This window comes from Sapajus apella, unplaced genomic scaffold (genome assembly GCF_009761245.1).
Source record: "Sapajus apella isolate SASKATOON/1434 unplaced genomic scaffold, GSC_monkey_1.0 scaffold109, whole genome shotgun sequence".
In the NCBI taxonomy this organism is placed as follows: Eukaryota; Metazoa; Chordata; class Mammalia; order Primates; family Cebidae; genus Sapajus; species Sapajus apella.
The window spans coordinates 6,861-24,881 of record NW_022437049.1 but is presented as its reverse complement, the minus strand read 5'-3'; the positions used below and the strand labels follow the sequence as shown (position 1 = coordinate 24,881).

Genomic DNA, 18,021 nt, shown 5'->3' with positions numbered 1-18,021 from the left:
TACCTCAGGTAACAGTTACCTCAGATGAGAAGATCAAGCTCTATACCAACCAGGCTCTCTTGCTCTGACTGGACCCCAGCTCCACCCTGGCTCATCTCCCAGCACCCAGACCAAGGGAAAGACTTGAAGGAGGCAAAAGTCCTCCTGCTTAAGTTAAAAAAACATTAGGAAATCTAGGGACATGTCCATGGTTTTAGTCCAGTGTACTAGAAAAAAACTTAGAATTCAATTAGATCACACCACAATTTTAAAAGCATAGGTCCTCAAAAATTAAATAAATGTGACTTTTTTCATAGAGCCATTTTTCAACCAAGTTTACTATTCCAAAAGCCAAGCCAAGCCATCCTGACCTGATTAGGATGCTCCTTATTGAGAGACTTGGTGTCCCCTGTTTTCCCTGCCGTGGTTTTAGACCGGGGCCTCTGCTGATTGATCTTGGGAAGATTTTGACAACTGTCATTCATCACCCTAATGGAGGGAACAAAGACCTTGGAAGAAATTATTCTAGCCACTTAATTCTAACAACCATTCTTAAGAATAGCATATTTAAGAAAGCTACGGAAAGATACGCAGGTGGCCACTATAGGGCCCTTTCACCTACGCTATTCCCCACCAGGTCCATTCTGGTCCTAACTCCCTCCAGGATACTCACCGGGTTCTTCTAAGATCCCCTCCTGGAGCCCCCCAGCTCACCCTCTTCATTTCCCTTTCACACCACATAGCTTCAGCCCTTCTGCAAATAGCTTTAGTTCTTAAGAACATACTGCTTTACAAGCATTTTTCCATTGTTCCTTCCACCTTCCTTAAAAGCAGCATCAGACCAGGAGAAAGGCGTGGGGGAGAAAGAGGTTTTCCCACTCAAACTAAGAAACAGTGGGAAATCCAAGGATTGGCCCATGGTTTTAATCCAGTGTCCTGGATGTACCCTGCCCGCTTAAAATACCTCTCAGCATGTTCTGTGTAATAAACATCAAAAGGGGATTGCAAAAGGAAAGCAAACCTTCCCTCATCAATGTTGTCCCAGACCAATCATAGCTGCCAAACAAATTTTCATCAATAATTGTTTACTTCAGGCAAAACCAACTGATGGGGTTGGAAGTCAGAAGAGTAGCTAACTGTGATGGAGATGGGGAGAATTTGAGAAGGGGCAAAGAGAGCCTGCTGGTGGCTGCAACTGTGGTTACAAGGGTAGATGCATTTACTATAGATATAGTAATATATGTGGTATGACTGTATATATGTTAGATATCCATAGAAAGATCAAATAATTTTTTTCACTACATCCTCATAATTAGACATAAAGTTCAGTATTGGAATATGTGTATTTTTCCATAGAAGATGACATCCAGAGAGACAGGACTGGCATGGGGGGCAGAACATGAACTCCGCCATTGTTGCTTAGTTCTCTCAGTTGTTTTGTCCCTGTATGAGACAAGCATTTGCAGAAGGTTCTCTAGAAGCATGTCTCCCCATGTTCAGAGTGATCTCAGAGAGCTGCTGTTTCAACTTTTTTTCTTGATGGGGTAATAAATGTACATGTCTAATATAAATGCACAGCTATTTGGCCAGCAAGACCATCCATGCCGACAATACCACCAATGTCCACATGGTGACACCTCTGTGAGTGTTGGGCTCACCGGGGGAGCCTCACGAGAGGCGGACACTAAGTTCTCGGGGTGTTTTTTTTCTATCTTTTTTTTTGGGGGGGGGACAGAGTCTTGCTCTGCCACCAGGCTGGAGTGCAGTGGTATGATCTCAGCTCACTGCAACCTCTGACTCCCTGGTTCAAGCAATTATCCCACCACAGCCTCCCGAGTAGCTGGGATTACAGGCATGCACCACCACGCCTAGCTAATTTTTGTATTTTGGTAGAGATGGGGTTTCACTCTGTTGGCCCAGATGGTCTCGAACTCCTGACCTCGTGATCCACCTGCCTCAGCCTCCCAAAGTGCTGGGATTACAGGCGTGAGCCACCACACTCGGCGCTTTTTTCTATCTTTAAATTTGGAATGTCTTTTTCCAGCCCTTTGCTGGCACAAAAATGAAATATCTATGAAATTAAGACCGAGCATTTTACAAATGCAAATTTATATTAATTAATAGTGTTGACTTAAGAGAAGTTATATATATGTGTTTGGGCGTGTGTGTGTGTGTGTGTGTGTGTGTGTACTTAAACTTTCCTTGCCATCCTCACCATCCTTGTGGAGCTGGAACTCTATTTTCCCACTCTGATTTCCCATTGGCTGCAACTGATCCATAAAGATCTGCTTTAACATGACCAAAATACAAGAGCACTAATGGACAAAGCAATGCAATTCATTTTCAATCAGCTCTGAGGATTGTAAAATTCTTCTGAACATGGAACCAAATTCACTCTGCTTTCACTTTGACCATTAGTCTTAGGTGCACCCTGTGGAATTCTGCAGAGAAGGCCTAATCGCCTGTTAGAGGGTGAACTGAAGCCTGTTCCTGTGTTGTTCTATGAGCCCCCCTCCACCAACCCTCTGTTCAAGCTCAACATCTCCAGTTGCTCCAGTCATTCCTAAAGTTACCTGGCTCCCAGATTCTTCCTCATACTGGTCACCTTCCAGAATGGTGTGACCTCCTACTTTTTGGACACTGTATTTCTATTGATGGGGCTGGGACCACAGTATCATTCACGTCACACTGTTGGCCCAGGTAAACTGAGATTTCTAGGTCTCTGATTTTGTAATGAAGGAGCTATTTGTTGTAACTCTTGTTCGAGCTTAAGCCTTATTTTATTCAATTTCACCTTGTTACTTTGAACCCATCTCCGGAATTGCCAAGACCTTCTGGGATCCCAGTTCTGTTATCCATCACATTGGATAACCTTTCCTCCTTTGGTTCATCAGTAAATCTTTAAGCGGGAATTAGGAATCTTTTCCAAGATTAGGAAAAGACACTTTGGTTTGCTAATATATAGCCAGTCTCATGATATGTCTCACTTCAGTAACTATATTTGAGTACAAAACTGTCTGCAGAAACACCATTCGTTACTTTCCTAGTTATTCCTCCTGACTCTAACCAATTGCTATTCAGCCTTTACGCTTGCCATATACAAACGTCTACTCAAAGAGGAGCCGAGGGGCCCCCATGCTGTCAAATGTGCCACCGTGCTCCATCCCTAAAGGGAACAAAGCACCCCAACACCATTCACTCACAGAGCATTTGCCAGAGAAAAATACTGAGAAGGTTCCAGAAAAATCATCCAAATCTAAAAGCCTTCCGAAGCTGGCCTCAAACGCTCCTCACGATTTCTATGCACAAGCAGTTATCATTTATTACCAGAGTCTGACTAGCTTTGTGGAAACTATAAATAAAAGAATACCACTTTTGTCAAAGCAATAAAACTCTTCCTGCAGAACAGCACAAAGCAAAGGTAGCCCGCGGCCAAGTATTACGGTGAGTAAGACTGTGGAGCGTTCGTGGGCTCCATGGCCATTTTTGCAAGCTGTGTCCACCAGCCCTGTGAGGTGTCCTAGACCCTGCTGAGGCTGGAACAAGAGAACTGGAGTCTCAGGAGCAGGGAATGTAGTGGGGGCATGACAGAATCCCTACCTCTTGAGGGCCTAATAAGTTGCATGTGATTACAATCTAACTTTTCTTTTTCCAAGAGCATTTTAAGATTTTAAACACTTTTTTCACTGCCTGGATGGCTGTGTGGCCCCTGCAGGAAGCCTACTCTAGCCTTCCTGTGAGGTTTAGGCTCTACTGTAATAGCAACAGCCCACAGGTTGCGATGCCCCAAAGCTGGCCCTCACTGGCAGCCAGCAGCAGCACCCTAGTACCCCTGGGTATTTTGGAACAGCTCTGTGGGAGGGAGTGGGGAGAGAGGAATGGGAAGGGTACTGGCAAGAGTAGGGGGCCTTGTGAAAGAATGTGTGTACCCAGAAAGGTCAAAAGAAAGAGGAGCTCCCATCAGAGGCTACAAGTCCCAAATGAGATTTGGACTTGAGAAGCTGGAGAAAGGAATGCAAGATGAGCCATGAACAGAAGGGAAAAGCAAGAGAAGAACGGGTCCCCGCAGGCCAGGACTAGCGAAGGCAGAAGCGTGAGCTCGTACCTCCTGGCTCATTACTGATCATCAGACAGGTCAGGACATCTGATTTGGGAGTGCTTGAAATTAACTAAATGATGAAAAGAGGGAAAATAATATTTCTTGGGTGCTCACATAGCCAGGGGCTATGTGTCCGAAACTTGCTCCATACTTGTAAATAGCAGAGCCAGGAATTGAATCTGGTCTTTTAGCCTCTAAGGTTCAGACTTTTCATACCGCATGGCCTGGAAAGACAGAGCATCACAGGATGCACTTATTTACAGTAAAACCAGGAGAATAGACAGACACTGGCCCAAATCTGGAGCAGCTGTAATGAGAGAAGTCCTGGGCTGGGCCAGGTCGCATAACTGCGGTCAGTATTGCTGGGAGACAGTCACGGAGCTGCGCTGGCAAAGGTTCTGAAAAGGGATCCCACGAGCTCCTTGAGCTCAGTTGACTAAGATAATTACCATTCACTTTACCTTCTGGTCTTCCCTCCACTTCTTTGTGGTAAATTATTTTCTGCTGTGACAAAACAAACACAGGGAGGGAAAGAAAATAATTTTAAGAGTGACAAAGTGATTTTTTTCAAGTATGTTTCCCCTTTATGCATAGTTCTTAAAATTTGTGCTATAGCAGATTGAAATCTAGAGACTTTAAGCTATTCTCATGTAGAGAGAACTGAAGTTACCAGTGAAGAGAAAGAGGCCCGAGCTTCTCAAGCATCTCCTCACAGAGAAAGATTGCAAAGGCCTCAGATATTAAACGTGTTAAAGACGGTGTACGTGATGGCAACTCCAATATAGGCTAGCTTTACAGCCACCATTTCATTATGCTTTCACGAACTTGACACCATTTTGCTGTGTTACATGAGACACCAGGATGATTGCACAAATCTGGCAGGGAATATTTAAGTCATACTCTGCTAGTTAAAATAAAAATAATGTGTCCAATATCACAGGAGAATTTGGGTATCATGCTAGATGGGAACTAGCCATCTAGAAATGAGATCATGTCACTAACAGTGCCGATCACCCTGTGGTTTGGAGTCTGGGTTTTCTCTACAAGACCCACATCTAGCCACCTGAATGCTGCATTGGAAGGGAGCTCAGATAAAATACCTCTTTGACCTTTTCTGGCTCTGAGATTTGGCCCTGGCTATTTTAAATTGATGTTCCTCTTGGTTTCCCGGTCCCTACATGAAATGTTAAAGTCTGTGGCTTAACAAGTGCCTTGTAAACAGGACAATGATCTCCCTTGGTTTATAATTACTTCCCCCACTTACAGACTTCTCCATCAATGTTACTACAAAGCACACGGCCCTCACTTTAGATCTTTCCTCCAGCCAGCCTCGTTGACTGCTAACCTATACTGGGTCTTTGTATTATATTGATCATTATCTGGATTGATGGCTTTCAAAAGCATTTCATTATCTATACATGAGCTATTAGCTTCCCCAATACTCATTTTCATAGTTATTTTCAAGATAGACAATAGGTCTCCTAAGAAGAAAAACTCTTCTATCATTTATCCTCTTCCAACAGCTCTTTTCATCTCTAAAAAAAAAAAAATGTAAGGAGGCTGTGCGTGGTGGCTCACGCCTATAATCCCAGCACTTTGGGATGCTGAGGTGGGCGGATCATGAGGTCAGGAGATCAAGACCATCCTGGCCAACATGGTGAAACCCCATCTCTACTAAAAATACAAAAAATTAGCCAGGTGTGGCAGCACGCTCCTGTAATCCCAGCTACTTGGGAGGCTGAGGCAGAAGAATTGCTTGAACCAGTGAGTCAGAGTTTGCAGTGAGCCAAGATCATGCCACTGCACTCCAGCCTGGGCGACAGAGCAAGACTCCTTCTGAAAAAAAAAAGAAATGAAAAGGAAAAGAAATTAAAAGTAATGTTAATTATCTGAAAAGTACCTATGATACACTGGGGTTTTGCTTTCATTGCCTGAAAATGCATTTCCTCAGACAAATGCTAACATGACTAAAGGGATGTCAATGTCCAGATGATCATATTGCAGCTGTCTGTGCTGGATGTGAGGATGGCTACACAATCCTTTGGTGTACGCTTTTGGTGCAGGGTGAGGGTCTCCATCTATCTGGGAATAAGATAAGAAAGAAACACTAATCTTACAGATGAGATAAAGCTTTATCTCTAGAAAGTAGCCATGTACCTGTGTCTGATGCCGTTTTGACAATTTTGGGGTATTTCTGAAATTTTACAAAATAATAACTCTCATATTCCATCAAAATAGTTTCAAGATCAACGTTGTCACAAACTTCAAAGCGTCGTAACCCCAGTTTAGTTTCTTGCTCCAAAGCATTTGCTGTATCGATATATCTGGCAGTTTCACAGAAGGAAAAGAAGAAAGTAACTCAGGTGAAAAGAATAATGGCTAACAGGCATTACAAGTCTAAAGGGATGTAATACAAAAAGTAAGCCTATATATAGCACATTAGATGAAAACTAGTACGTGCATATGAGGTTTGCCTATACAGAGCCCGACGGTTGTTAAGTATATTTAACTATTTCTTTCAGAGCAGTTGCCTTTGAAAGTTACATATTTATTCTTGTGACGTCACCATTGTTTAGGAAGTTTTTGGAAGTGCTTAAAAAGTTAAATAAGTAAATCAACCAAGAAATGTCTTGTGATTTGTCTTTACTCATTTGCAGCCTAAAATGGGAATTTCCCCAACTTGGTTACCTCTTTATTCATAGTTATTCATTTTAGGTAACATTTGGCAAAGTGATAAAACCCAAATTTAACCCAAATTTACCATCGCTGAGGTAATTCAAATGAACAGGTCGTGAGCACTGAAGGAAATTCCAAAGATCTACCAATCAAGATCATCAAAGAACTTTCATATAAGATAACTTCCACTTGGAATGTATTATTTGTTTCTGGTAATTTTTTAATCCGTCACACATTGCACTACAGGGTGTTTCTGTATAAAAGCAGAACCTTCGCCTTGGTTCCTCACTGTCATTTTTACCTTGTTCATTTGCAAAACCATCCAATTTAAGTAGCCTTAGCACAAGAAGCAAGGGCTTTGTCTCAAAATCCTGTGAAAGATGAAAGACTCTCCAGGTTTTAAATTTTAGTTCTTAACTTTTTTTAAAACCAACAATTTTCTCCTGAAAAGTGTGCACATGTGTAAATTAGTATATAATTTCAGGAGCTCATCCAAGGATCCCAGATTCAGCTCATCGAAGGACCCCAGATTCAGATTTCTGCTGCAGGTTAGAGTTCTTTCTGTTTCATTTGAATCTAGATCCAGGAAAGTAGAAAGAGATAACTTTCTTTTTTATTATGCCCTCTTTCTCTTTTTCTCTTTCTTTCTTTCAGACAAGGTCTCCTTATGTTGCCCAAGCTGGTCTCAAACTCCTGGCCTCAAGCGACTTCCTTCTTGGCCTCTCAAAGTGTTAGGATAACAGGTGTGAGCCACCATGCCTAGCATAAACTTTCTTAAAAGAGGTTGCCATGATTATTTTCAATGACCTTGAAATGTATCTATCTCTCCGAAGCTAATTTTAAAGAAGCTGCAAACAACAATCACTTGACTCTAGTCTATCAGCTCTATATTTTTTCATGTTTCACCATGCTTCTATCACTATGTCTTAATCCCCATTTTGCAGAGAGAAAAACTAAATCAGATTTTTATTAATAACTTTAGTATGGAGTAAATCATGTCCACTTAAGAAAAAAACTAGAAAATACTGGTAAATCAAAAGAAAATTCTGCCTCTCAGAGAAAATGACTAACATTTCCTCTGTCTTTACAAACTTTTTTTTAACCTTTTTTTTTTCTTTTTAGAGACAAGATCTTGTTCTGTCACCTAAGCTGGAGTGCAGTGGCACAATCTTGGCTCACTGCAGCCTTGAACTCCTGAGCTCATGCAATCCTCCCACCTCAGCCTTTTGAGTAGCTTGGACTACAGGTGTGCATCACCACGCCCAGCTATTTATTTTTTTGTAGAGACAGGGTCTTGCTATGCTGCCTAGGCTGGTCCCAAACTTCTGGTCTCAAGTGATTCTCCCTCTTTGGGCTCCTAAAGTGCTGAGATTATAGGCATGAGCCACTGCACTTGGCCCAAACTTTTAAAATGATTAAATACTTATACATATGCACTTTTAAAGCAAAAAGAGACCAGGCGCGGTGGCTCACGCCTATAATCCTAGCACTTTGGGAGGCCGAGGCCTGCGGATCACCTGAGGTCGGAAGTTCGAGACCAGTCTGACCAACATGGAGATTCCTCATCTCTACTAAAAATACAAAATTATCCAGGTGTGGTGGTGCATGCTTGTAATCACAGCTACTCAGGAGGCTGAGGCAGGACAATCGCTTGAACCTGGGAGGCGGAGGTTGCAGTGAGCCAATATTGAGGAGATTGCACCATTGCACTGTAACCTGGGCAACAAGAGTGAAATTCCATCTCAAAAAATAAAAAAAAAAGAGAGAGGGAGAGAAAGAAAGAAAAAGTGAGAGAAAGAGAGAAAGGAAGGATAGAAAGAAAAAAGATGGAAAATGGAAACATGCACCATAGATTGCGTGTAGCCTTTACTAACATAACATTATATTCTGAACTCTTTCCAAGATCATGGAGTCTTACCTAAAACAAAAATTACAAGAATAAATGACTGGAGGCCCCATGTTTCTTAAACTAATTGGCCAGAAGAACAAAACTGCTTCTGTGTTTTCCTGTTACACTGAGTTTGAATGAGGTTTGAATTCAATATGGTTGGCAGGAGGAGCCACTAGAGATTCTTAACCAACCGAGGGACAGGACGGGACTTTAGGAAGAGTACTTTTCAGTAAGTAGTGTGCAGCCGTGTGCAATAGTGGGCCATAATAACAAGACACAAGAGAGAGACGCAGAAGCTGTCTCTCTCTTGACATAACCCAAGCCCCAGAAGATGGCTATGGAGGACTATTAATAGAAGAACCGGTATCCACGACCCTCCATTGTCTGCTGCACCAATTCTCACACATTCAAACTCTGGTCTTCCTGTTTACTTAATTGTTCCACTTAGGCTGTGCCCCCTCTTCCTCTGGGCCTCTGCCAGGAATGGCCTTACCATCACATTGGTCTATTCATATTCTACACATCTTTCAAGTCCAGCTCAGTCACCCTCTCTACAAAGCTTTCCCTGATTGCTTATTTTAATCTAGTAATCTATCCTTTTTGCTGAATTTATTGAACTTCATTAAGGCAGATCTCTTTTACTGACATTCATATGTCCTTAAAAGCACCTATAGTTCACTTTCATTTTGATAATCCACTTATGTGTCCCTTTTCTAGCAGGTTTCCGGAAAACAAGTCTAGTAGAACTTTCATTGATTCGCAATACAAAGAGCCACCTCGTGGCAGAAAGGAAAAATGCATGCTTTGTAAGCAGACAGCAAACTCTTGGCCTTAACAACCACATATGACTTTTATTCGTCTTTTTGTTTTTACAGTTCTCTCTGTTACAATTTATGGAACACAAAATACATTGTAATAAAAAATCAGGGATTATTTGTGAAAATGGCTTTGTCTTACTTTCTAATTATTCTACCCATCTACATGCCAGTAAGTTCCTCAATGGCTATGCAAATAACATTTACTGAGCATCTAATACTATGTTCACAGTGCTGGGCCCTGGCATGGTGAGTTTAAGTTTTATAAGAGGCAACTAATCCAGAAAGGCAGTATTCTCAAGGTGGTCTGTGGAAAACTAGTCTCTAAAGATGGTTTAAGGAAAAAAAAAAAAAAAGGAGTTCCTTAGGCTAGGCATGGTGGCTCACGCCAGTAATCTCAGTACTCTGGAAGCCAAGGCGGGTGGATTGCTTGAGCCCAGAAATTCCAGACAAGTCTTGGCAATATGGCTAAATCTCATCTCTACCAAAAAACAAAACAAAACAAAAAGTAGCCACGGTGGCATGCACCTGCAGTTGAGCTAATTGGGAGGCCGAGGTAGGAGGATTGCGTGAGAGCACAAGTTCAAGACCAGCTAGGTCTACATAGTGAGATTCCATCTCTAACATAAATAAATAAATAAACGTGTGTGGTGGCACATGCCTGTAGTTTCAGCTACTCAGGAGTTTGAAGTGAGAGGATCACTTGAACCCAGGAATTTGAGGCTGCAGTGAGCCATGATCGGGCAACTGCACTCCAGCCTGGGCGATAGGCGAGACCCTGTCTCCAAAACAACAACAAGAACCTCAAAACCTCGGAAAAATCTTGGTCAAATTGGTTTGCAAGACCTTGAATACTGTGACTTTAGTGTGATATTTACATTGCACATAGTAAATTAGGTGGTCTGAGAAGTCCTGAAATAAGGGAACTTGTTTAGTTTAACCCAATATCTGCCAAGCTTACCTGACCACGAAACTCTTAAAGTAACTCCTGTTAACACTCTGATAACTACTGTTCCAAGTGTTGCACACACTTAGAAAAGTCAGGGTTCTTTGGATAGAGCTAGTATTCCATCAAAAGATAATGTAAAATGGGCCGAAGCCACATTCCAATTTCTTTAAGTCCTTTGCTGAACCAAGTTGGTTATTAAGAGAATAAAACCCAAATCCTATCAATAGTAGAAGTATAAGCGTAACTGTCAGGCACGATTCTAAGCAAGTTACATATTTAATCCTCTTAATAATGGCATCTACCTGATACTTAGCTATACCCCATTACTCCATTCTATAGACGAGGGAACTGAAGCATAAAGAGAATAAGTAACTTGTCCAAGATCACAGAATACCAAAAAGAAGAGTGGGCATCTGAAAGAAAATAGCCTGGCTCCTAAGTCTACCTGCATATCCTGGAAGCCCTCCCTATGACAACAAGCCCCACAGCCCTGTCTTAGAGTGGACACTTGGCGCTTTTTCATATGCTATCCTGGGGGTTACATTTATTAGGTGCCTGGTGAATACAGCAGAGCAGCCTACTGCCCACATGCAGAGTGTCTGGCTTGTCAATTTCAGAAATGCCCTTATAGTCCAGATGGAGAAACAGAGGCACCGAAAGGACCCAAGTCAGCCCTGCCCTGCTCCGAGGCTTGATTTCACCCCACTACTCTGTAGAGATACAGTGTTTGAGCCTACGCTGAGAAGTGACCGGTCTGTCTGCTAACCATGGGGGGTGCACACTCATCTCTCTAGTCTGGGAGTGGTGAGGCTATGGGAAGAATGAGCTGTTTTCTCAATAAAATGTATGTGTCTAACACCAAAAAGAGAAGTGTCTGATAAAATCATGTGTTTCAAGTTGAGGAAGAAATGCTTTTGTGTTTAATCTGTTGCAATTCATTGTATTTACCATAAGGAAATCATTCTCAAAATTCTGATACTAAAGTGTTATGAAGAAGGCTACATTTTGCAATTAAACAGTTTACATGGTCAGTCAAGGGGAGAAAATAAATCAGATTACTCAATAACAAAGTTTGTTCAAAGTTGCAGTGTCATAATCAACTACCAAATGCGTATATCTGAAATTTTGGGAAAAAGCCCAAAAAGAGAACCCCAGATCCTTTAATGACATAAATAATTTTTAAAATGCTTAAGTGCAATTGCAGAGATTTCATTTTCTTTAAAAGACTTTAGGGGCACATGTTCTCAGGATCTCCTAAGGGCCGTATCATGGAATTAAAAAAAAAAAAAAAACTTTAAAAATCATAATTCTAGGCTGGGCATGGTAGCTCACACCTATAATCCCAGCACTTTGGGAGGCTGAGGCAGGTGGATCACCTGAGTTCAGAAATTCAAGACCAGCCTGGCTAACATGGTGAAACCCCGTCTCTACTAAAAAAATTAGCCAGCATGGTGGTAGACTTTTGTAATCCCAGCTACTCAAGAGGCTGAGGCAGGAGAATCACCTGAACCTGGGAGGAAGAGGTTTCGGTGAGCTGAGACTGTGCCACTGTACTACAGCACTTTAGCCTGGGTGACAGAGCCAGACTCTGCCTCAAACAAAACAAAACAAAAACCATCACTCAAAACAAAACCTCAGAAAACATGGCCCACACACATTATGATTTTTCTGATGCGATCCTCAAGCAAAAGGAAATCTTCAACACTGGAGCAGACAAATAAAGACCCTGGAAGACTTTTGGGTCAGGACAGGCCTCGAAAGCTCTCCCACTTAGACTCAGGTGGTCTCCTGACACAATCTTTGACTCTTTGAAGCCTGAAATTCTTCAAGCATAAGATAGATGCCCTGATATCTACTATAAAATATAGAGAAAAATACCTCAAAGTCTCTATAATGGCTATTCCCTTCAAGGGGGCAATAGGTTTATTAAAAACCGCAGTTGCTGGCATGGCTGGGAAAAACAACGGGAACTCTCAGGTCCTTGTCAGCTGCCTCCTGCCCTCCTCACCTTTTTCCTTTGTACTTCTCTAGGACTAGGTTCACTGGAGTCTCAAAACTGACTTTTAGTTCCAGTGGCTCCCTTATTTCACTAGTAGCTGCCATATTTAATGAAGGAAAAGATGCTCATCAAACTTTTTGGGAAAATATCAAAAGTTGGTTTTTCTTGCTCTAACTGCAGATTTCTCCATCTTGGCACTGTTGACATTTGAAGCCAGATAATTATTATTATTTATTTTTTATTTTTTTTATGTTTAATAGTCCGTTTTGCTTCTGAATAGGTATGTTAAAATAAAATCATGAGTCTTTTAACTTTTTTGTTTACCTTACTAGACACTGAGTTACTGTTTTTTAAAGGAAAGTGAATTATAATTCAGAAATAACTTTCTATTTTTGTTAATAACCTTAGAAAGGACGTAAAACAAATAATTCCAGAGTAATTTATAGAAAAAATAAAAATAATACTTCAATTGTTAGTATTCTCCCTAAAACTGTAGTTAGAAATTATAAAAGTAGGGAAGGGTCAGTCAATAGTATTGATTGAAAATGTAATGTTACATGCATCAGATGCATAAATCCATAACAAAGGCAAAGGGAGATGTCGTTACTATTTGAGATAAATTAATATATTTGAATATTTACCCACATAATTTCACTAACAATTCAAAAAAATTCACAGGACTTTTACATTTCCATTGTTTGTTTTACTGATTATAATAGCTCACAAAGTAGTATGTGTAACTTTCAAGAATAATTTAGTGATGCAATATTACCAAGCAAGAGGAGATGATCATTAAAAAAGCCAGATAATTATTTGTTATGGGGCTGTCCTGTGCGTCAGATGGCATTTGGCAGATTCCTTGGCCTCTACCCACTAGATGGCAGTGCGACAGCAAAAAGAACTCTAAGCATTGTCAAATATCCCCCAAGGGGCAAAATCACCCTGAATGAGAACAATTGCTCTAACTCAAAAGTTTTAAAGCCCTAATTCAAGTGACTGGAAGGTTGAGGCAGGAAGATCGCTTGAAGCCAGTAGTTCAAGACCAGCCTGAGCAACAGCAAGATCCTGCCTCTTAAAATAATTTAAATATTAGCTGGACATGGTGTCATGTGCCTGTAAATCCTAGCTACTAGGGAGACTGAGGCAAGAGGATCCCTTGAGCCTAGGAGTTAGAGGTTGTAGTGAACTATCATCATGCAGCCTAGGCAACAGAGTGAGACCCCGTCTGTAAAAGAAAAATTTGTGTGCTCTTAGTCTGAAACCTAAATGTTTTCTTCCTGGCTGAAATTTGATAAGAGAATACGAAGTAGACGGTGCCCTTCCAACACTTTGTGGAGCAGTTCTCTTCCTCTTATACCATCCAGCACAGTAGCAGCAGCCCTTACTGTAATTGCTTGTGTGTTTTTAATGAGGTAGGTGGCCAGACGCAAAAGTTTTCAAATTTCCTCTCCCTGCCAGTTATAGAATGGGTATTGCGAAGAAGAAGAGAGCTGGGCTTAGGTTGTCCAAGAAAATGCAATACTTTTATTTTGAGGAAAGGAAAAGTGATTAAGAGATTTATCTGGGGTTTTTTTTTTGTTTGTTTTTTTGTTTTTTGTTTTTTTTTTTTAGAGGAAGAAAGAGAGAAAGAAAGAAAAAGAATAGAAGAATAAAGGAAAGGAAGAAAGAGGAAGAGGAAGAGGGAGAGAGAACAGGGGTGTTGCTTTATTGCCTGGGCTAGAATGTAGTCTGAAAATGGGTATGCCTGTAATTGTGTTTAATAATAGAGACATAAAAAAAAAATGAGGGAAGAAAATAATTAACAAGCAGCCAACCAATATTTCATTTAAACCTGTAAATACGTGTGATGTAGTACTGATAAGAGTGTATATTTTGTGTATTTAAAGTGGAGAGTTCTATGAATGTTAATTAAGTCTACTTGTTCCAGATCTGAGTTCAAGTCCTGAATATCGATATTAACTTTCTGTCTCATTGATCTGTCTAATATTGATGTTAAAGTCTCCCACTATTATTGTGTGGGAGTCCAAGTCTCTTTATAAATTTTATAAATCTGGGTATTTCTTTGTTGGGTGCATACATATTTAGGATCCTCAGCTCTTCTTGTTACATTGAGCCTTCTATCTTTATGCAACATCCCTCTTTGCCTCTCTTGATCCTTGTTGCTTCGAAGTCTATTTTGTCAGCAAAAATTGCAACTCCTGCTTTCTATTTATTTATTTTTGCTCTCCATTTGGTTGGTAAATTTTTCTCCATCCCTTTGTTTTGAGTCTTTGTGTATCGTTGCATGTGAGATGGATCAGGATGTAGCATACCAATGGGTCTTGGCTTTTTTTTGCCTGTCTGTGTCTTTGGATTGAGGGACCCAGTCGACCTAAATTTAGAATCAATAACAATATATGTGTGTTTGATGCTGTCATTTAATGCTAGCTGGCTGTTTTGCCCATTAGTTGATGCAATTTCTTAATTATGTTGATGTTCTTTATTTTTAGGTATTTTTTAGACAGGCTGATACTGGTTGTTCCTTTCCATCTGTAGTGGTTCTTTCAGAAGCTCTTGTAAAGCAGGCCTGGTGGTGATGAAATCTCTGAGTGCTTGCTTGTTCACAAAAGATTTTATTTTTCCTTCGCTTATGAAGCTTAGCTTGGCTGGATGTGAAATTCTGGGTTGAAAGTTCTTTTCTTTAAGGATGTTGAATATTGGCCCCCACTCTCCTCTGTCTTGTAGGGCTTCTGCTGAGAGATCTGCTGTGAGTCTGATGGGCTTCCCTTTATGGGTAACCCGACCTTTCTCTCTGGCTGCCCTCAGCATTTTCTCTTTCATTTCAACCCTGGTGAATCTGGCGATTATGTGCCTTGAGGTTGGTCCTCTTGAGGAATATCTATGTGGTGTTCTCTGTATTACCTGGAGTTGAACATTGTCCTGCCTTGCTAGATTGGGAAAGTTTTCCTGAATAATATCCTGAAGCATATTTTCCAGCTTGGATTGATTCTCTTCGTCACATTCAGGCACACCCATCAAACGTAGACTAGGTCTCTTCACATAGTCCCATATTTCCTGGAGACTTTGCTCGTTCTTCTTTATCCTTTTTTCTCTAATCTTGTCTTTTTGTTTTATTTCATGAAGTTGGTCTTCGACCTCTGATATCTTTTCTTCTGCTTGATCAATTCGGCTGTTAAAACTTGTGCATAGTTCGCGAAGTTCTCGTGTTGTATTTTTCAGCTCCATTAATTCACTTATATTCCTCTCTAAATTGTGTGTTATTGTTAACATTTCGTCAAACCTTCTTTCAAAGTTCTTAGTTTCTTTGCATTGGGTTAGAACAAGTTCTTTTAATTCCCAGAAGTTTCTTATCTTCCACTTTTGAAAGTCTGCTTCTGCTAATGGAACACAGTCTTTCTCCATCAGGCCTTGTTCCGTTGCTGATGAGGAACTGTGATCCCTGTAGAGGGAGAGGCATTCTGATTTTGGGTATTCTCAGCCTTTTTAGGCTGGTTTCTTCCCTTCGTTATAAATTTATCCATCTGTGGTCTTTATAATTACCATCTTTATAGTTGGGTTTCTGAATGGACGTCCAACTTGTTGATTCCCGGCGCTAGAATCTGAGCAACCCACTGCTCCGGCCAAAACAGCGGCTTTAAGGTTGACGGTGCTTTTCTGACTCTGCACCAAGAACCGCTGCACCAAGGCAGCAGCAAAACCGCCTCGCCGGCCTCAAGAGTCGCGCTGGCGACACGTGGGGCTCCTCCACTGGGAATCTCCTGGTGCGTGAGCAACAAAAATTGATCTGAAAGTGTGGCATCCTTTCGTTCTCTGCTCTTTCAGTGGGAGCTACAATCCTGAGCTGCTAGTGATCAGCCATCTTGGATCTCTCTCCGATTAAGAGATTTATCTTTGTGTATACAGCTAGCAGTGGGACTATACAAAAACCTCTTTATTATGCCATCTTCAAGTGTGTAGAGGAAAGGAAAAGTACTTTATATACTGGATAGGCCTGTTGAAAAAGTGAAATATATCTAGGTAAATGAGGCAATAAAGGCATACGTCTGAGGCCAGGTGCAGTGGCTCACACCTGTGATCCCAGAGCTTTGGGAGGCTGAGGTGGGCTGATCGTTTGAGCTCAGGAATTCGAGACCAGCCTGGAAAACATGGTAAGACCCTGCCTCTATTTTAAAAATGCAAAAATTAGCCGGGCATGATGGTGCATGCCAGGAGTGCCAGCTACTGGGGAGGCTGGGAGCAAGGGGATGTGGTTAGAGGCTACAGTGAGCTGTGATTACACTCCAGCCTGGACAACAGAATGAGACCCTTTCTCAAATTAAAAAAAAAAAAAGTGTATGTCTGGGTTGCTGGGGCAGGAGGAGGAATCAGCATTTTTAGGGAAGCAAAATGATTCCATATGTTACCATATTGGCAAATACATGACCATTATACACTTGTCAAAACTCACAACACAATATAACTCAAAGAGTATATCCTAATGCAAACTACAGACTTCAGTTAATAATGTATTGGCTCATCAACTGTAATAATATATCACATCAATACAGATGTCACTGGGAGGGAAAACTGGAAAAGAGAAGGGGTGTACAGAACTCTGTACTTTCTGCTCAAATTTTCTGTAAATACAGAACTGCTCAAAACGAGAAAGTCTATTGTATTTAGAAGTACATATCTGGGAAAGTGGAGGGCAGAGAAAGAGGAATCATCTCTGTAAATGTTTGTAATGTAACATACCCTTCTTGTGTTAAATAATGCGAAATCAAAATAAGAAGATTTTTTCGTCGTGCTTCCGTCCTCATCTTGCACTGTGAACAAAAAGAAAAATTTAGGTAGGACCACAAGAAAAATAACACTGCTGTTGTAGCAACAAACCCTGAAAGGTAAATGTAACCTGTCAAAACCAAGCAGCATGACTTAAAGGCTGGAAAACAGTTCAAAGTCTCTAAGGATGTATAAAGTTGTTTTCCATTGCTATTTTCTTCTTAAAGCTGCCTTCTGAATTGTAAACTTAAGGGACAATTATTTGAATTAGGATTGCTCTTTACCACTTGGACTCCTTACTGCCAAGCTAGTTGGGCTTTTATTGCTTATAATCGTGAAGAAACAAACGTGCATCTACTACTATTGGGACCAGGTTAAGGAAAGTGATTAGAGAAAGATAATCAGCTGTGAGCCAGACATCAGCTGTGACAACATAGGCACTTACCTGCTACCATATTTTTAGTTCACTCAGAGCCCCACCCAGTCCCTACCGAATGCAGAGAGGAGTTCCCACAAACTATTCAGGGGTGACTGCACAGGCAAGCATTTAGAACAGCCACTGAGAATAGCAGAGGCCATAAAAGGACAACTCCTGTATAATAAGGTCCTTGTTCAAACTGGATGAATCTGTGCATTTATTCTCAGTGTTAATGTGCTACATTTAGGAATCTCGTATCTCAAATTGCCCTGAGATGTATTTACAAAATAGTCATGTTCAGTAATACTTCCCTTATTTGAAAATAACTTATCTATCCTTATCTAAGGAGAATACAGGTAAGAGCTAGACAAAAGCCGTAAAAGGTCTTTGTGTGGCCTAAATTACATCATAAAATCTAAGCACAAACACTTATA

The 18,021-nt window shown here is 40.9% G+C and overlaps 1 protein-coding gene across 2 annotated transcripts in view; it reads right to left on the bottom strand.

Moving 5' to 3' along the window:
• Window positions 1–17,209, bottom strand: part of KATNAL2 (katanin catalytic subunit A1 like 2) — a 58,166-nt gene extending 40,957 nt beyond the window's left edge. For both annotated transcript variants that reach the window (XM_032259382.1, XM_032259381.1), the window contains exons 1-4: window positions 17,143–17,209; window positions 6,236–6,402; window positions 4,540–4,582; window positions 351–468 (exon numbers count right to left, since the gene is read on the bottom strand). In XM_032259382.1, coding sequence (XP_032115273.1) covers window positions 351–468; window positions 4,540–4,582; window positions 6,236–6,402; window positions 17,143–17,207 — 393 coding nt within the window. In that variant the 5' untranslated portion in view covers window positions 17,208–17,209. The remainder of the gene's footprint in view (window positions 1–350; window positions 469–4,539; window positions 4,583–6,235; window positions 6,403–17,142) is intronic.
• Window positions 17,210–18,021: the final 812 nt, after the last annotated feature.